This window comes from Stomoxys calcitrans, chromosome 1 (genome assembly GCF_963082655.1).
Source record: "Stomoxys calcitrans chromosome 1, idStoCalc2.1, whole genome shotgun sequence".
Lineage (NCBI taxonomy): Eukaryota > Metazoa > Arthropoda > Insecta > Diptera > Muscidae > Stomoxys > Stomoxys calcitrans.
Genome location: NC_081552.1, coordinates 27,829,682 through 27,850,968, shown reverse-complemented (window position 1 = coordinate 27,850,968; position 21,287 = coordinate 27,829,682). Strand labels below are relative to the sequence as shown.

Sequence of the window (21,287 nt, the reverse complement as noted above, 5' to 3'; positions counted from 1 at the left end):
ATCCTCCGATTTAGGGTCTAAGACCCATTAAAGCCTCATTTATTATTCGATTTTGCTGAAATTTGGGACAGTGAGTTGTGTTAGGCCCCTCAATATCCTTTGTCAATTTGGTTCAGATCGGTTCAGATTTGGATATAGCTGCCATATAGACCGATCCTCGAATTTAAGGTCATAGTCCCATAAAAGCCACATTTATTATCCGATTTTGCTGAAATTTGGGACAGTGAGTTGCGTTAGGCCCTTCGACACCCTTCGTCAATTTGGCTCTGATCGGTTCAGATTTGGATATAGCTGCCATATAGACCGATCCTACGATTTTGGGTCTTAGGCCCATAAAAGCCACATTTATTATCCGATTTTGCTGAAATTTGGGACAGGGAGTTGTGTTAGGCCCTTTGACATTATTCGCCAATTTGGCCCAGATCGGTCTAGATTTGGATATAGCTGCCATATAGACCGATCCTCGGATTTAAGGTCATAGGCCCATAAAAGCCACATTTATTATCCGATTTTGCTGAAATTTGGGACAGTGAGTTGTGTTAGTCCCTTCGACACCCTTCGTCAATTTGGCTCTGATCGGTTCAGATTTGGATATAGCTGCCATATAGACCGATCCTCAGATTTAGGGTCTTAGGCCCATGAAAGCCACGTTTACTATCCGATTTTTCTGAAATTTGGGACAGTAAATTGTGTTAGGCCCTTTGATATCCCTCATCAATTTGGTGCAGATCGGACCAATTTTGGATATAGTTGCCATATAGACCGATCTCTCGATTTCAGGTTTTGGGCCCATAAAATGCTCATTTATTGCCGGATGTCGCCGAAATTTGGAACAGTGAGTTGCCTTAGGCCCTTCGACATCTTTCTTCTATGTGGCACAGATCGGTTAAGATTTGGATATAGCTGTCATATAGACCGATCTCTCTTTTTAAGGTTTTAGGCCCATAAAAGGTGCATTTATTATCCGATGTCGCCGAAATTCAGGTATACAATTTTCACCGGATTTTGATGAAAGGTGGTTTACGTATATTCCCGAGGTGGTGGGTATCCAAAGTTCGGCCCGGCCGAACTTAACGCCTTTTTACTTGTTTTTTTGTATGTTTGTGTGTTCCTTATGGACTCAGAAACGGCTGAACCGATTTTCTTGAAATTTTCACAGAAGGTGCATTGTGACCCAGTGGTGAAAAAGAAAAAATTTTAGAAATTTGAAGCGGGGTGGACCCTCCCCCTTACACTAATTTTCAGAAACGCCAGATCTCAGAGATGGGTAGTGCGATTTAAGCGGAATTTTATGTGCTCTCATATAGTACCCTACAAATACAAATTTGGTATCCAAATTTCGGATGGTGTGCCTAGGGGGGCCGCCCCACCCTAAAACCTACCAAATATATATTTAGACCAATCACAATATGGGACTAAAATGAAAGTTATTTAAGACAAGAAAACGTATATGATATCCAATTTCCTGACCAAGTGCTAGGGGGACCACCCCAAGCCCCAAAACACCCCTAAATCGGACATATTTACCGACCATGGCAATATGGGATTCAAATGAAAGGTATTTGAATGCAAAATACGAATCTGATATCCAAATATGGGACCAAGTGTTTGGGGGCCGCCTCTCACCAAAAACATCCCCCAAAGGGGACAAATTTACGACCATACTAATATGGGGCTCAAATGAAAGGTCTTTGGGAGTAAAGCACGAATTTGATATCAATATTTGGGAAAAGTGGCTATGGGACCACCCATCCCCACAACAACACCCAAATAGGAAGTATTTTCTGACTATTGCAATATGAGGCTCAAATAAGAGGGTTTTTGAAGTGGAACACGAATCCGATATATACTTTTAAGGCCAACTCACTGAGTGGTCGCCCATCCCCCAAAACACCCCCAAGTCGGTCATGTTTGCCGACTATGGAAATATGGGGCTCAAATTAAAGGTATGTGGGAGTAGACCACATATCTGATATCAACATTAGGAGCCAACTGTCAAGGGGACGTCCCACCACCATAACAACTACCAAATAGGACGTATTTGCTCACCAAGACAATTTGGTGAGTAAAGAGAGTGGAACTAAATATTCAAGTTTTTAGGGCCAATACCCCAAACCGGACATATTTGCTGACTTTTGCAATAAGGAGTTTAAATGAGATTAGAAAACGATTTTTGTATCCAATTTTAAGGGCAATGGCAATATGGGGTTCAAGTAAGTTATATATAGATATATGAGAATAAAGCACGTTTCTGATATATTTTCCGGGCATAGAATTTGGGGGACCACCCTATTTCTAAAACACCCCTTAATCGGGCATATTTACCGACCATGACAATGTGGGGCTTATATGAAAGTTATTGAGGGGTAGAGCAAGAATTGATACCCATTTTCGGGACCAATTTTCTGGGGGCCTACCCCTTTCCCAAAATACCCCACAAACAAAAATTTTTTTACTGACCATTGCAATATGGGGCTCAAATAAAGGTATTTGGGAGTAGAATACGAATTTGATATCCAAATGTAGGACCATGTTTTAGGGCATCATTCCTTTCCCAAAACACCCCCCAAGGGGAAAAAAATTTCGACCATGCCAATATGTGGCTTAAATGAAAGGTATTTGAGATTAGAAAACGAATTTGATAACCTATTTTGAGGCCATGTGTTTGGGGGACGCCTCATCCTGTAAACTCCTCTTAAGCCAATGGCAATGTGGGGTTCAAAATAAATGGTATTTGAGAGAAGAGCAAGATGCTCATATTTTTCAGGGCCAAGTATCTGGGGGACCACCTCTCCCCCGAAAACACCACTAAATCAGACATCATGAGAATATCGGGCCGATATGAAGTATTTTAAGAATGGAGTACACCTTACATCCAAACTTAAATTCGTAGACCAATAAAGATCAAATGGGATTCAGATAAAGACACTTATATTGCTAAACTGTTAGTCAAGCGAAATACTATTTTCGTAGCATGGTATTTCACGAAAAGATCATTAATTGTCGAAAATAAATATTCCAAGGAAACTTTTGTTCCATATAAAGTAAAAGAAGGCGCAGTGGAGCGGGCCGGGTCAGCTAGTAGTAAATATTTATAAATAGGAAAGGATGAAATATATCCATGGTGGTGGATATACTAAGTTAGGCCCTGCAGATTTCATATCCACCACCATTGGAATAGGGGGTATATAAACTTAGTAATTCCGTTAGCAATACCTCGAAATATTGATCTGGAACCCCGTAAAATTGATTGATCGACTCGACATTCTGAGTCGATCTAGCCATGTCGGCCCGTCCGTCAGTCAAAATCACGACAGAGGTCGAACGCTTTAAGCTTACTGCCTGAAAATTTGCACAGATACTTCTTATTGATGTAGGTCGTAGGTGGGCAACACCGGTTCAGATTTGGATGTCTCCCATATAAACCGACCTCAAGATTTGCCTTCTTGGAATCTTACAAGCCGCAATTTTTGTCCGATTTGTCTGAAATTTTGCATAAAGTGTTCCGAATCGACTTCCAACTACATAGTAAATTTCAAGGGGACATTTTTACAATGTTACAACAAATTTTTCAAATGCTAGCCAAAGTAACATAATAACGCATTGTAGTTACATATATTCACCACAATCACTTTAAGCTGACATTGAAGAGGTTTAAAGTTTTAGCTGCGCTTTAACGGTAAACTACACTGCAATAGGGGATCAGCATTCGTTAGTGATTGCGATTGGCTGCCAACGAAAAGTTCCTTCGATCCTTTCCAATGGAATTGCCTCGTAAGGATTTCAAAGTAGCTCTGAGGCGAGGAAACTTTGATCGCCAACTGTAGTTTCTGTTCGATGGATAAAGGTCCTTCATGTTTATGTCTTTGATGGAGTTTTGGTGTTTCGTCCTTCTTGAAGCAATTTCTTACTTTTTCTATACCATTTTTCTGCGTTATTTGCATTGTTTCATTTCATAAAAGCTATGCAAAAAATCGTTGTGAAATACATTATGAAACTTTTTGATAAATTCAATCAATCATAAGTTGTTATTATTGTTTTTGCCCTTTATGCTTTGCACTGGATTTTGATGTTTGCCAACATAGCTTTTATATTTTTTTGCTACCGTAGCCACTAACAGTTAAGGATTCTATGGTCTTGATGATGCCGCCATAATCATCGTCGTCATCATCAGCATCAGTGCTGAGTGTTGTTGAAACACAACTTTTGATGGTTGTGGTGGCTTCGAATGCAAGAGTTATTTTGGGGGGAGTGTACTGAACTGTTCCTTTAGATGAGGGAAATAAATCAACTTCATTTGACACCACTGGTTGTGGTTTAAGTGCTTGTTGTAGTAGACTCTGAAAAGAGTAGAAATGTAAACAATTTTAAATTGTGGAAAATATGGCATTGTAATTTTGTGATTTTAGAAAATTAAAAAAAAAAAAATCTTATCTTAAGAGAATATTTCATTGAAATTGTGTCTTTAGAAAGAAAGTGAGTTCACTAGGAGGCTAAAACACGCTAAAACAAGTAAGAAGGCGTTAAGTTCGGCCGGGCCGAACTTTGGATACCCACCACCTCGGGTATATATGTGAACCACATTTCGTCAAAAACCAGTGAAAAATGCATACCTTATGCCCCATAGCAGCTCTATAGATATCATCTAATTTAGACCAAATGCTTATAAGTACATGTCATTGTTCAACCGAGAGATCGGTCTATATGGCAGCTATATCCAAATCTGGACCGATCTGAGCCAAATTGAAGACAAATATCGAAGGGCCCAACACAAGTCATTGTCCCAAATTTCGGCGACATCGGACAATAAAAGCGCTTTTTATGGGCCCAAAACCTTAAATCGAGAGATCGGTCTATATGGCGGCTTTATCCAAATCTGAGCCGATCAGGGCCAAATAGAAGAAAGATGTCGAAGGGCCTAAGGCAAATCACTGTCCCAAATTTCAGCAAAATCGGATAATAAATGTGGCTTTTATGGGACTAAGACCATAAATCGGAAGATCGGTCTATATGGCAGCTATATCCAAATTTGGACCGATCTGGACCAAATTGACGAAGGATGTCGAAGGGCTCAACGCAACTCACTGTCCTAAATTTCAGCAAAATCGGATAATATATGTGGCTTTTATGGGCCTAAGACCATAAATCGGAGGATCGGTCTATATGGCAGCTATATCCAAATCTGGACCGATCTGGGCCAAATTGACGAAAAATGTTGAAGGGCCTAACACAACTCACTGTGCCAAATTTCATCCAAATCGGATATAAAATGTGGCTTTTATGGGCCTAAGACCCTATATCTGTGGATCGGTCTATATGGCAGCTATATCCAAATCTGGACCGATCTGATCCAAATTGACGAAGGATGTCGAAGGGCCTAACACAGCTCACTGTCCCAAATTTCAGCAAAATCGAATAATAAATGTGGCTTTTATGGACCTAAGACCCTAAATCGGCGGATCGGTCTATATGGGGGCTATATCAAGATATAGTCCGATATAGCCCATCTTCGAACTTAACCTGCTTATGGACAAAAAAAAAAACAGTGCAAAATTTCAGCTCAATATCTCAATTTTTAAAGACTGTAGCGTGATTTCAACAGACAGACGGACGGACATGTCTAGATCGTCTTAGATTTTTACGCTGATCAAGAATATATATACTTTATAGGGTCGGAAAGGGATATTTCGATGTGTTGCAAACGGAATGACAAAATGAATATACCCCCATCCTTCGGTGGTGGGTATAATAAAGTTCTCATTTGTCGACCGATTCTCTCGAAATTTTGCATGATTTTCTAATGACTCTCCACATTACTGGTGAATATCATAGAACACGGCCCAGATTTAAATATAGGTGTCACATATGTATATATATATATATCACCCGATTTTCATTCGAAGAGCCACTGCAAGCGCATTTTTTGTCCAATTTCGCACAACGCTTTCGAACCGAACACTGATTTTGGTAATAAAATTCAATGATTTGCAAGCGTTGCTCGTTAGTAAGTCTATTCATGATGAAATGTCAAAGCATACTGAGCATCTTTCTCTTTGACACCATGTCTGAAATCCCACGTGATCTGTCAAATACTAATGCATGAAAATCCTAACCTCAAAAAAATCACCCTTTAGGTAGTTGGGGATTGCAAATGGGTCATATCGCTTCAGATTTAGATATAGCTCCCATATAAACCGATTCCCCGATTTGACTTCTTGAGCCTCTGGAAGCCGCAATTTTTGTTCGATTTGTGTGTTGTGCATTTACTATTCTGTTTTGACTTCCAACAACTGTGTCAAGTACGGTATAAATCGGTCTATAACTTAATATAGCTACCGATTTGACTTCTTGAGTACTTAGAAGCCGCAACAACTGTGCCAAGTATGGTCTAAATCGGTCTATAACCTGATATTGCACCCGTGTAAACCGGTTTCTCTATCATCCTTTTTCGGTTTCTAGAAGCTTTAAATTTGCTGGCTTGACAGAAGTTTGGTATGTAGAATACAATCATGCACTTCAACTAAATTTATTTGATGGGGGGGTTCCCAAGATTTGGCCCTGCCGAACTTAGCACGTGTTTACTTGTTTAAATTTAATTATACCCCCCACCATAGGATGCAGATATATAAATTTCGTCATTCCGTTTGTAATACATCAAAATATTGATCTGAGACACGACAAAGTATATACATATATTTTTGATCGTCTTCACAGTCTCAGTCGATTTAGCCATGCCCGCCCGTCTGTCCGTATTTCTAACTTCCGAAGGATTAAAGCTAGGTGCTCAAAATTTTGCATAAATACTATTCATTAGTGTTGATCAGTTGGGATTGTAAATGGGCCAAATTGGATTATGTTTTGGTTTAGCTCCCATATAAACCGATATCGGATCATGACTTCTTGAGCCTCTAGAGGGCGCATTTCTCGTCCGATTTGCCAGAAATTTTTTACAACTGCTTCTCTCATTACCTTCAACATACGTATCTAATATGGTCTGAATCGATTAATAGCTTGATACAGCTCCCATAAAAGCCGATCTCCCGATTTTGCTTCTTGAGCTCCTACAAGGCGCAATTCTTATCCGAATGGACTGAAATATTCCACAGTAACTTCTACAATGTTTAGCATTCAATTCATTTATGTTCTGAATCGGATTTTTATTCAGTATTCTTACCGCTTAAAGAACTCGACAAATTCGATCCATGGTGGAGGGTATATAAGATTGGCCCGGCAGAACTTAGTACTTTTACTTGTTTTAAATCAAATCAAATTGTCATATTTATATATATATTTTTTTTTTTTGTAAAAGTTGCGAGCAGCACGTTGTTTGGTCTTGTCTATCGATGAGATAAAAATGGTTTCAATCTTAACGTTAAGACATGCAACATCATAGTTTTTGGAGTATGGCGGCCAACATTACTCTCCACACAATAATTAAATCACATAGTGTCCATGTCATTATGATTGTTCGACTGCTTTGGGGTGAGGTGATCCGCTAGATATATGAACAGATTAAAGATATCAGATTCGCAATCCACATCCTTATACCTTTAATTTAACCCCATATTGTCATGATTGGTGTATACAGCCGTTTGGAGTATACAGCCGTTTGGAGTATACAGCCGTTTAAGCACCTATTTGAATGACGTACCTTACTCAAAAATATCTATCATATGATCCCCCATTGTTTGAATTGGTTAAATTATGTATTGGAGGGGATTTTTGGAGGTAAAGCGCCACCTAGATTCTGGGACACAAAGTTTAATATCATATTCGTTATCAACTCCCAAAAACCTTTCATTTGAGTCCCATATAGCTATGATCGAGTAAAACTCCCATTTGGGCGGCTTTTTGGGGATGGGTCGACCCTCAATTACTTGAACCACATTTTTATGTAATATTCTTAGTCTACACCCGAATACCTTTCATTTGAGTCCTATTGGATTGCCCAAAAAGTAATTGCGGATTTTTCATATAGTCGGCGTTGAAAAATTTTTTCACAGCTTGTGACTCTGTAATTGCATTTTTTCTTCTGTCAGTTATCAGCTGTTACTTTTAGCTTGCTTTAGAAAAAAAGTGTAAAAAAAGTATATTTGATTAAAGTTCATTCTAAGTTTTATTAAAAATGCATTTACTTTCTTTTAAAAAATCCGCAATTACTTTTCGGGCAACCATATATTGAAATGTACGTCCAATATGTTTGTTTGGGGAGTTTTTGGGGTTGGATGACCCCTTGGATATTTGAATCCAACTTGTTATACCATATTCGTATTCTACTCTCCAATCCAATTTTAAGTGGTGTTTTGGAGGTAACGGGGAAAGGTCCTCCCCTTCCAATATCAACAAATTGTAAAGCGTATTCCTCCATGATGACCATATTCGTAATCTACTCCCAAATACCTTTAGGGGGTTTTGGGGTTGGGGCTACCCTCCAGTTACTTGGAACTTTTATACCCTCCACCATAGGATGGGGGTATACTAATTTCGTCATTCTGATTGTAACTAATTGAAATATTCGTCTGAGACCCCATAAAGTATATATATTCTTGATCGTCGTGACATTTTATGTCGATCTAGTCATGTCCGTCCGTTCGTCTGTCTGTCGAATGCACGCCTACTTTCGAAGAAGTGAAGCTAGCCGCTTGAAATTTTGCACAAATATTTCTTATTAGTGTAGGTAGGTTGGGATTGTAAATGGACCATATCGGTTCATGTTTTAATATAGCTGCCATTTAAACCGATCTTGGGTCTTGACTTTTTGGATCTCTAGGGGGCGCAATTCTTATCCGATTAGAATGAAATTTTGCCCGACGTGTTTTGTTATGACATCCAACAACTGTGCGAAGTATGGCTCAAATCGGTCCATTACCTGATATAGCTGTCATATATAAACCGATCTTGGGTCTTGACTTCTTGACCCTCTAGAGTGCGCAATTCTTATCCGATTGGAATGAAATTTCGCACGACGTGGTTTGTTATGATATCCAACAACTGTGCCAAGTGTGGTTCAAATCGGTCTATTACCTGATATAGCTATCAGATAAACCGATCTTGGGTCTTGAGCCTCTAGAGGGCGCAATTCTTATCCCATTTGAATGAAATTTTGTGCGACGGATCTGCACGAAGTATTTTGTTATGATATCCACCAACTGTGCCAAGTATGGTTCAAATCGGTTCATAACCTGATATATTGGGTTGCCCAAAAAGTAAGGTTGCGGATTTTTTAAAAGAAAGTAAATGCATTTTTAATAAAACTTAGAATGAACTTTAATCAAATATACTTTTTATACCCTCCACCATAAGATGGGGGGTATACTAATTTCGTCATTCTGTTTGTAACTACTCGAAATATTCGTCTGAGACCCCATAAAGTATATATATTCTTGATCGTCGCGACATTTTATGTCGATCTAGCCATGTCCGTCCGTCTGTCCGTCCGTCCGTCCGTCCGTCCGTCCGTCCGTCCGTCCGTCTGTCTGTCGAAAGCACGCTAACTTCCGAAGGAGTAAAGCTAGCCGCTTGAAATTTTGCACAAATACTTCTTATTAGTGTAGGTCGGTTGGTATTGTAAATGGGCCATATCGGTCCATGTTTTGATATAGCTGCCATATAAACCGATCTTGGGTCTTGACTTCTTGAGCCTCTAGAGTGCGCAATTCTTATCCGATTGGAATGAAATTTTGCACGACGTGTTTTGCTATGATGTCCAACAACTGTGCCAAGTATAGTTCAAATCGGTCCATAACCTGATATAGCTGCCATATAAACCGATCTTGGGTCTTGACTTCTTGAGCCTCTAGCGTGCGCAATTCTTACCCGATCAGATTGAAATTTTGCACGACGTGTTTTGTTATGATATCCAACAACTGTGCCAAGTATGGTTCAAATCGGTCCATAACCTGATATAGCTGCCATATAAACCGATCTTGGGTCTTGATTTCTTGAGCCTCTAGAGTGCGCAATTCTTACCCGATCAGAATGAAATTTCGCACGACGTGTTTTGTTATGATACCCAACAAGTGTGCTAAGTATGGTTTAAATCGGTCCATAACCTGATATAGCTGCCATATAAACCGATCTTGGATCTTGACTTCTTGAGCCTCTAGAGGGCGCAATTCTTATCCGATTTTATTAAAATTTTGCATGTAGTGTTTTGGTATCACTTCCAACAACTTCGCAAAGTATGGTTTAAATCGGTTCATATTTTGAAATAGCTGCCATATAACCGATCTGGGGTCTTGACTTCTTGAGCCTCTAGAGGGCGCAATTCTTATCCGATTTGAATGAAATTTTGCACGACGTTTTTTGCTATGATATTCAACAACTGTGCCAAGTATGGTTCAAATCGATTCATAATCTGGTATAGCTGTCATATAAACCGATCTTGGATCTTGACTTCTTGAGCCCCTAGAGGGCGAAATTCTTATCCGATTTTATTAAAATTTTGCACGTAGTGTTTTGGTATCACTTCCAACAACTTCGCAAAGTATAGTTTAAATCGGTTCATATTTTGATATAGCTGCCATATAACCGATCTGGGGTCTTGACTTCTTGAGCCTCTAGAGGGCGCAATTCTCATCCGAAGAAGAAATTTTGTACAAAGGCTTCTCTCATGACCTTCAACATACGTGTCTAGTGTGGTCTGAATCGATCAATAGCTTGATACAGCTCCCATACAAACCTATCTCCCGATTTTGCTTCTTGAGCCCCTACAAGGCGCAATTCTTATCCGAAGGAACTGAAATATTACACAATGTCAATCAGGATTCATTTATGTACCGAATCGGACAATAACTTGATATATGTAGCTCCAATAGCATAACAGTTCTTATTCAATATTCTATGTTTATCTTAAAAGAGATACCGCGCATAGAACTCGACAAATGCGATCAATGGGGGAGGGTATATAAGATTTGGCCCGGCCGAACTTAGCACGCTCTTACTTGTTTTACACTTTTTTCTAAAGCAAGCTAAAAGTAACAGCTGATAACTGACAGAAGAAAGAATGCAATTACAGAGTCACAAGCTGTGAAAAAATTTGTCAACGCCGACTATATGAAAAATCCGCAATTACTTTTTGGGCAACCCAATAGCTACCATACAAACCGATCTGGGATCTTGACTTCTTGATCCTGAAATTTTGTGCGACGGATCCTCTCATGACCGTCAACATACGTGTTTATTATGGTCTGAATCGGTCTATAGCCTGATACAGCTCCCATATAAATCGTTCTCTCTATTTTACTTCTTGAGCCCCCTAATGGCGCAATACTTATTCGAATTGGATGATATTTTACACAGGGCTCCAACATATAATTTAATTGTGGTCCAAACCGGACCATATCTTGATATCGCAAATCTTTTCTTATATCCTTTTTTGCCTAAGATGCCGGGAAAAGAACTCGACAAATGCGATCCATGGTGGAGGGTATATATGATTCGGCCCGGCCGAACTTAGCACCCTTTACTTGTTAATATAAAATTCGTATTCTGCTCCTGAATACCTTTCATTTTATTCCCATATTGATGAGTACATAAAATATGTTTGTGTGGTTCTTTGGAGCCAACTTTTAATACCATGTTCTTATTCTACTCTTCAATACCTTTCATTTGATGAAATTTCTTCTTTACAGAAAATTTCTGTAACATTTTGCTTTTAGAAAATTTTATTGAAAGTTTTTCTTTATGGAAAATTTTTTAAAAATTTTCTTTCTAGATAATCATTTTATTTTTAGTCCTTAAGAAAAATTTTGCGTTTATGTGATATCTATCAAAACTTACAAACCAACCCTCATATTTAATGCATTCACCTAATCTTTTTACATAAAAGTAGCAAGTTTTTGTTTCAATACTTCATTTTGACATGTTGCAGGATAATACTTATCCATTTATTTCTACTTGAATGTGTATCAATGTACTTTGGCTTTATCCTTTTTCCTACTTCAGCACCTTATTTGTTTGGCAATTTTGTTTCCAAAATAAATAAAAGGTTCAACTTTTTGTTTGTGTTAAACAAAAGGGAAAGAAAAAAGAAAACCAAAGAGGAGAAGTGTCGTAAAAATTTATCATAAAAAATTGTGGTGCAGGCTGAAGCTTTGAAAGGACGTTGAAGTGTTTACTTCCCATCCTCCATTTCATGGCAAAAATCGAAAAAAGTTCTTGATTTATGGCTTAAGTTTATGATGCTCTGAATTTGCTGCACCCCCTTGCAGCCTCTTTTACTTCGTCTTTCCTTTGGTTTGCATTTTGCTGTGTGGTTTATAGCTTTTCAACGCTAAAAAGTTAATTTGTTAATATGTTCGAAAATATTGTTTAGCGATAATATTTTACTTGACATTAAAAACTCTTTAGCGTCAATATTTGTTTTCGCTTCACATCTACAAGACACAGCGATTGCTGTGATGACATTATTTGAATGTGATAATTTCATCTTTGTCATATTTTTGAATTGACGATTTGAGAAAAATTTATGAAAATTTATTGGAGCATAAAAATTTTTATTTGGACCTATATTAGCTGCTAACGAGGGCACCGAAACTTAGGATGTTTTTTTTCAAATAAAAGATATAGACAACAAAAGATTTGTTCAAATGAAAGGGGATTACATTCAATGGCTTTTAAGGGAATTGCGATGAGCTTGATGGACTAGATGATGATTTTTATACCCTCCACCATAAGATGGGGGGTATACTAATTTCGTCATTCTGTTTGTAACTACTCGAAATATTCGTCTGAGACCCCATAAAGTATATATATTCTTGATCGTCGTGAAATTTTATGTCGATCTAGCCATGTCCGTCCGTCTGTCCGTCCGTCCGTCCGTCCGTCCGTCCGTCCGTCCGTCCGTCCGTCCGTCCGTCCGTCCGTCCGTCCGTCCGTCCGTCCGTCCGTCCGTCCGTCTGTCTGTCGAAAGCACGCTAACTTTCGAAGGAGTAAAGCTAGCCGCTTGAAATTTTGCACAAATACTTCTTATTAGTGTAGGTCGGTTGGTATTGTAAATGGGCCATATCGGTCCATGTTTTGATATAGCTGCCATATAAACCGATCTTGGGTCTTGACTTCTTGAGCCTCTAGAGTGCACAATTCTTATTCGATTGGAATGAAATTTTGCACGACGTGTTTTGCTATGATATCCAACAACTGTGCCAAGTATGGTTCAAATCGGTTCATAACCTGATATAGCTGCCTTATAAACCGATCTTGGGTCTTGACTTCTTGAGCCTCTAGAGTGCGCAATTCTTATCCGATTGAAATGAAATTTTGCACGACGTGTTTTGTTATGATATCCAACAACTGTGCAAAGTATGGTTTAAATCGGTCCATAACCTGATATAGCTGTCATATTAACAGATCTGGGGATTTGATTTCTTGAGCTTCTGGAGGGCGCAATTTCTATCCGATTTGGCTGAAATTTTGCATGACGTATTTTATTTTTACTTTCAACAACTGTGTCAAATAAGGTTCAAATCGGTTCATAACCTGATATAGCTGCCATATAAACCGATCTGGGATCTTGACTTCTTGACCCCTAGAGGTCGCAATTATTATCCGATATGCCTGAAATTTTGTACGATGGATCCTCTCATGACCATCAACAAACGTGTTTATTATGGTCTGAATCGGTCTATAGCCCGATACAGATCCCATATAAATCGTTCTCTCTATTTTACTTCGTGAGTCCCATTGGGCGCAATTCTTATACGAATTGGCTGAAATTTTACACAGGTCTCCAACATATAATTTAATTGTGGTCCGAACCGGACCATATCTTGATATCGTTTTAATAGCGGATCAACTCTTTTCTTATATCCTTTTTTGCCTAAGAAGAGATGCCGGGAAAAGAACTCGACAAATGCGATCCATGGTGGAGGGTATATAAGATTCGGCCCGGCCGAACTTAGCACGCTTTTACTTGTTTTTATACACTCCACCATAAGATGGGGGGTATACTAATTTCGTCATTCTGTTTGTAACTACTCGAAATATTCGTCTGAGACCCCATAAAGTATATATATTCTTGATCGTCGTGAAATTTTATGTCGATCTAGCCATGTCCGTCCGTCTGTCCGTCCGTCCGTCCGTCTGTCTGTCGAAAGCACGCTAACTTCCGAAGGAGTAAAGCTAGCCGCTTGAAATTTTGCACAAATACTTCTTATTAGTGTAGGTCGGTTGGTATTGTAAATGGCCCATATCGGTCCATGTTTTGATATAGCTGTCATATAAACCGATCTTGGGTCTTGACTTCTTGAGCCTCTAGAGGGCGTAATTCTTATCCGATTGGAATGAAATTTTGCACGACGTGTTTTGTAATGATATCCAACAACTGTGCCAAATATAGTACAAATCGGTCCATAACCTGATATAGCTACCATATGAACCGATCTTGGGTCTTGACTTCTTGAGCCTCTAGAGTGCGCAATTCTTATCCGATTGGAATGAAATTTTGCACAATGTGTTTTGTCATGATATCCAACATCTGTGCCACGAATGGTTCAAATCGGTCTATAACCTGATATAGCTGTCATATAAACCGATCTTGGGTCTTGACTTCTTGAGCTTCTAGAGGGCGCAATTATTATCCGATTTGATTGAATTTTGGCACGACGTGTTTTGTTGTGATATCCAACAACAATGTCAAGTGTGGCTCAAATCGGCCTATAACCTTATATAGCTGTCATATAAACCGATCTTGGGTATTGACTTCTTGAGCCTCTAGAGGGCGCAATTCTTATACAATTTGAATGAATTTTGGCACGTAGTATTTTGTTATGATATCCAACAATTTTGCCAAATATGGTTCAAATCGGTTTATAACCTGATATAGCTGCCATATAAACCGATCTTGGGTCTTGACTTCTTGAGCCTCTAGAGTGCGCAATTCTTATCCGATTGGAATGAAATTTTGCACGACGTGTTTCGTTATTATATCCAACAACTGTGCCAAGTATGGTTTAAATCGGTTCATAACCTGATATAGCTGCCATATAAACCGATCTGGGACCTTGACTTCTTCAGCCTCTAAAGGTCGCAATTATTATCCGATTTGCCTTAAATTTTGTACGACGGATTCTCTCATGACCATCAACATACGTGTTTATTATGGTCTGAATCGGTCTATAGCCCGATACAGCTCCCATATCAATCGATCTCTCTATTTTACTTCTTGAGCCCCCAAAAGGGCGCAATTCTTATGCGAATTGGCTGACATTTTACACAGGTCTCCAACATTTAATAATATAATAATAGCAGAGCAAATCTTTTCTTATATCCTTTTTTGCCTAAGAAGAGATGCCGGGAAAAGAACTCGACAAATGCGATCCATGGTGGAGGGTATATAAGATTCGGCCCGGCCGAACTTAGCACGCTTTTACTTGTTTATGCTGAAAACTCTTAAGAGATTCATAGAAACATACCTTAGGGCAAAGATACGTGGAGATGGCCTGTCTCAACAACGGCATGCATATAGAAAAGCAAATCCATTGAAACAGCCCTTTAGAACCCACTCGCCACATAGAGGGCTCTCTCGCTATTTAGGAATATACAATTGTAGCATTTCTTGATACTGAAGGTCCTGTCAATAATGTAAAACCGACGTCAATATTATTGCCTCTGGAGAAGTGGTTCCGTATACAGATTACTCTTAGAGATTTATATCACGAAATCTACCTTAATCTACCGAAATTGGTCTGGGCGTAAATCCATGTGAGAAAGAAGTTGTTATTTTCAGCAGAAGATACAAGTTATCTACAGCGGCACCTATCGTCTTGGAAGAAGATAATGCACCATTTACTGAAAGTCACATAGCTGGGTGTTTTGCTGGACAGGAAATTTAACTTCAAATCACACATTTTGGAATGGACAAGAAACGCAACTCTTGCCCTACTTTTACGCCTGCAAGAGGGCCATTGGCAAAAGTTGGGGGTTTAAAAATCGGTCCAGATTTAGATATAGCTCCCATATATATCTTTTAACTGATTTGAACTATTAGGGCTGCAGAAGCCACAATATTTGTGCAAAATTTCATAAAAATCGGTTTAGATTTAGATATAGCTCCCATATATATCGTTCATTCGATATGCCCTTTTAAGGCTGTAGAATCCACAATTTTCGTTCGATTTTGCATGAGACGTTTAAATTGACGTTCCAATATGTGCGAAAAATTTCATTAAGGTCAGTCCCAGTTTAGATATAGCTCCAATGTGTATATTTCATCCGATATGGACTTTTAAGCCAGTAAAATCCACAATTTTGGTCACATCTCAACAATATAGGGCGTGAGATATTCTATTTCATGTCCCAGTATGTGTCATTAAAATTGGCACAGGTTTCGATAAAACTCCCATATAACTTTTATCCGAAATGGCCTTTTAAAGATGTGGAAATCCAAATCTTTTGTTCTATGGTAGGAAAATCTTACAAGGTTCTAAATTGCTATTTCAATTGGTATCCAAATTGAAGTCTGACCAGATTTCGAGATAAGTTCTACATATAATAAGTACTACATGCACGAGGTGGTGTAGAATATTATATGCGATGAAATTTGAAATTCCCCAAAACACTATTTATAGGCCGATCCTATCATTGAACGAAGATCAAGTAAAACAATTCGTGATTTACGAAAGCTGAAAATTGGCGCGATCTTTATCCGCGTGCTTTAAAGAAAGTTTAGTATCTTCAGTTGAATTTGCGAACTCGCACAAAAAGGTCATCGCGCATGTTGTGTTTTTTCTTTAGTTGTTGCTTCATACTTTTTAGCGCCGTATTCACAAACGATTTTGGACTGAATTCAAATTTAAATACTTTTATTTAATTTCATTAACTTTTTAATTAATTACTGTAAAACGACATCTGAGTCTGAGCTTTGTATGTTAATGACAATTTTTTTAAATTACATACTGCAAATAAAAACAAAATAATTAAAAACAAGTAAAAAGGCGTTAAGTTCGGGTATATATGTAAACCACCTTCCGTCAAAATACAAAAACGCATACCTTATGCCCCATAGCAGCTATATCGAAATATTTTTCGATTTGGACCATATACTAATAAGTACAAGTCATTGTTCAATTGTGTATAAAACCTAAAACTAAAAATAAAACGATCTGAACCATATACGACACAGATGTCGAAAAGCCTAACATAAGTCACTGTGTCAAATCTCAGTGAAATCGTATTATAAATGCGCCTTTCATATGGCAGATATATTCAAATCTGGTCCGAACTGAGCCAAATTGAAGATGAATGTGGAGGGGCCCAACACAACTCTCTGTCCCAAATTTCGGCGAAATTGGACAATAAATGCGCCTTTTATGGCCCAAAAACCTTAAATGGGGAGATCGGTCTAATGGCAGCTATATGCAAACCTTGATCGATCTAGGGCAAATTGCAGAAATATGTTGAGGGGCTTAACCTAACTCACTGTCCCAAATTTCGGCGACATTGAAAAAAAAAATCAACCGTTTATGGGCCCTAAACCTTAAATCGAGAGATCGGTCTATAAGACAGCTATATCCAAATCTGGATCGATCTGAGCCAAATTAAAGAAGAACGTCGAATGTCCTAACACAACTCACTGTCCCAAATTTCAACGAAATCGGATAATAAATGCCACTTGTATGGGTCTAAGACTCTAAATCTGCGGATCTGTCTATATGACAGCTATATCCGAATCTGGACCGATCTGCGCCGAATTGAAGAAAGATGTCGGAGGGCCTAACAAAACTCACTGTCCCAAATTTCAGCAAAATCGGGTAATAAATGTGGCTTTTATGAGGCTAGGACCCTAAATAGGCGGATCGGTCTATATGGGTGCTATATCAAGATATAGTCTGATAAAGCCCAGCTTCGAACTTAACCTGGCTAGATCGTCTTAGATTTTTACGCTGATCAAGAATATATGTACTTTATAGGGTCGGAAATGTATATTTCGATGTGTTGCAAACGGAATGATAAAATGACCGACGGATGGGGGTATATTCATTTTGTCATTCCGTTTGCGACACATTGAAATATCCATTTCCGACCCTATAAAGTATATATATTCTTGATCAGCGTAAAAATCTAAGACGATCTAGACACGTCCGTCCGTCTGTCCGTCTGTATGTTGAAATCACGCTACAGTCTTCAAAAATAGAGATATTGAGCTGAAATTTTGCACAGGTTCTTTTTTTTTGTCCATAAGCAGGTTAAGTTCGAAGATGGGCTATATCGGACTATATCTTGATATAGCCCCCATTTAGACCGATCCGCCCATTTAGGGTCTTAGGCCAATAAAAACCGCATTTATTATCCGATTTTGCTGAAATTTGGGACAGTGAGTTGTGTTAGGCCCTTCGACATCCTTCGTCAATTTGGCCCAGATCGGTCCAGATTTGGATATAACTGCCATATAGAGCGATCCTCCAATTTAGGGTCTTAGGCCCATAAAAGCCACATTTATTATCCGATTTTGCTGAAATTCGGGACAGTGAGTTGTCTTAGGCCCTTCAACATCTTCCGTCAATATGGCTCAGATTGGTTTAGATTTTGATATTGCTGCCATATAGACCGATCCTCCGATTTAGGGTCTTTGGCCCATAAAAGCCACATTTATTATCGGATTTTGCTGAAATTCGGGACAGTGAGTTGTGTTAGGCCCTTCGACATCCTTCGTCAATTTGGCCCAGATCGGTCCAGATTTGGATATAACTGCCATATAGAGCGATCCTCCAATTTAGGGTCTTAGGCCCATAAAAGCCACATTTATTATCCGATTTTTCTGAAATTCGGGACAGTGAGTTGTGTTAGGTCCTTCAATATCCTCCGTCAATTTGGCCCAGATCGGTTCAGATTTGGATATAGCTGCCATATAGACCGATCCTCCGATTTAGGGTAATAGGCCCATAAAAGCTACATTTATTACCCGATTTTGCTGACATTTGGACAGTGAGTTGTCTAAGGCCCTTCGACGTCCTCCGTCAATACGGCTCTGATCGGTTCAGATTTGGATATAGCTGCCATATAGACCGATCCTCCGATTTAGTGTCATAGACCCATAAAAGCTACATTTATTATCCGATTTTGAGAAAATTTGAAACAGTAAGTTGTATTAGGCCCTTCAACATCCTCCGTCAATTTGGCTCAAATCGGTCCAGATTTGGATATAGCTGCCATATATACCGATCTCTCGGTTTTAGGTTTCGGGGCCATAAAAAGCGCATTTATTGACCGATGTTGCCGAAATTTGGGACAAAGAGCTAAGTTAAGTCCCTCCACATATTTCTGCAATTTGGTCTAGATCGATCAAGATTTGCATATAACTGCCATATAAACCGATCTCTCGATATAAAGTCTTGGCCCCATAAAAGGCGCATTTTTAATCCGATTGCACTGAAATTTGACACACTGACTTATGTTATGCTTTTCGACATCCGTGTGGTATATAGTTCAGATCGGTTTATTTTTAGATATAACTAGTAAAAAGACCAATATTTTGTTATATACAATTGAACAATGACTTTTACTTATTAGTATCTGGTCCAAATCGGAACATAGCTGCTATGGGGCATAAGGTATGAATTTTGCACCGGATTTTGATGAAAGTTGGTTCACATATATATCCGAGGTGGTGGATATCCAAAGTTCGGCCCGGCCGAACTTAACGCCTTTTTACTTGTTGATGTTAAACAAGAAGCGCATTTTGGATCTTTAAACAATCGCATTTAAGTGGGACATCGCCCACAAAAATCATGCATGTCGGAAGCAACTGTGTATGCTAATGTAACGATAGTTTTAACTTACACTGTTGTATCCAGGGGTGCAATATTTTCTGCTGGTGCTGAAAAGCAGCAGGTTGTTAACCTAAAAACGATGATTTGTCCAGAGATGTAAGGCCACAAAATTCGTTGGCAAAACATTTATCTGAAACATGGCATATGAAGTACACATATATCCCAATGACTCAAATCTATTGCAAGGGTGTTAAGAGAGATAGAGTGTCAGAAACCACGCTGCATTAAAAACATCAAATGAATTTGGTTTCCATTGAAGCGGAAAGTTTACAGCTTCATTGCTTAGACTTTTGCCGCATGATAACCTACTTTTTAAGCAACTCAATTGAAAATTCAATGACCGGAAATATATGTACAAATGAGATGTTTAAGGTTTTATATATGACATTTAAAAACGCAAAAACCGTTATCCCTTATTTCGAATAGAAGCTAAAGTATACTGAAAGCCAACAGGAAACACAAATATCATTAGAGGGTCCTTAAATGTTTGAGTTTTGGCAAAAGAAGATGTTTGAGTTCAGCATCATTGTATTCAGATAAAAATAGTACTGTTAACACCTTTCCATATCTTTCCCTGTTCTACTTTTATTCATTTATATACTCTTTACTTCTAAAACATAATTTCTTTTTCTCATAGTTTCTTTGTCTGACCTCATAAAAACCAAAAACCCTTAACTCTTAATTTTAAAGTGATATTAGCCCTCTCTATCACAACTGCACTTCAACTCATTGACATACTAACTGTCATTTAACCATAACCTGCTAGTTGACAAAGTAATTGAATTCCCTGTTGGAAAGGTCCTCAGGCAGAAAGGAGACAACACTCAAAGTGCATCATCTAAAAAATAGAAAATATTCACATACATATATCCTTCACTCGTTACTCAATTGTCTCCGATCAGCATAGTCATACTAGTAAGATGATTGGATTAAGCTTCATAGCCAGACATTTTTACTAGCACCTATTCTGGCTGGTGCTGCATCATTGTGTTGTAAGTTACCTACATTCACCAGGACTCTAGACAGCAATAACAAGAAAATGTCAATTTTATTCCAGGACTCTATGTTGGGCTTTTTCTTCCCATGACATATGTATTACATGTTTTCAAGGGTTTACAAGTGTGAGCAAGTGTGTGTGTGTGGACATGTTATTCTGTAACCAAATTGGATATTTTTGAAGGGTCAAAACGGATTTTTTTTTAAATTTAACAACTACAAGGACGGTGACAATGAAGAAGATTGGTAAGTCAGAGGTGTCTTCGAAGCAGGAAATTGGGTCAAGTAAGATATTGGGTCAACTAATAGTACTTGCAAAGTGAAATATTAAGTAGTATCGAAGTTATTCAGCCTGGTTGTTGAATATGATGATAAATGCATCTGTTTTATGCAACCATCACAGAGCCACGATTCTTCTCAAAATATGATTGGGCCATACAATACGATAGTGTTTATAATCCCTAGGCGAATTTAGGCAGCGAAGTGAGTTTCGCCTAAGATTTTAATAAGGCTTTGGCTCTT

General features: G+C 38.6%; 1 protein-coding gene across 1 annotated transcript; it reads right to left on the bottom strand.

Annotated features, from left to right (window-relative positions):
* Positions 1 to 3,596: 3,596 nt before the first annotated feature.
* LOC131994181 (uncharacterized) lies at positions 3,597 to 15,940 on the bottom strand. The gene is made up of 2 exons (XM_059360658.1): positions 15,414 to 15,940; positions 3,597 to 4,340 (listed from the first exon to the last, which is right to left on the bottom strand). The coding sequence occupies exons 1-2, from the start codon at positions 15,510 to 15,512 to the stop codon at positions 4,089 to 4,091; spliced, it is 351 nt and encodes a 116-aa protein (XP_059216641.1). The 5' UTR covers positions 15,513 to 15,940; the 3' UTR covers positions 3,597 to 4,088.
* Between the last annotated feature and the right edge of the window lie 5,347 nt (positions 15,941 to 21,287).

Excerpts from the sequence above, each read along its gene's own strand:
- LOC131994181 (XM_059360658.1), bottom strand. The coding sequence starts at position 15,512 with ATGTGGCGAGTGGGTTCTAAAGGGCTGTTTCAATGGATTTGCTTTTCT. Across the intron at positions 4,341-15,413 it reads CCACGTATCTTTGCCCTAAG|AGTCTACTACAACAAGCACT; the intron begins GTATGTTTCTAT and ends TACTCTTTTCAG.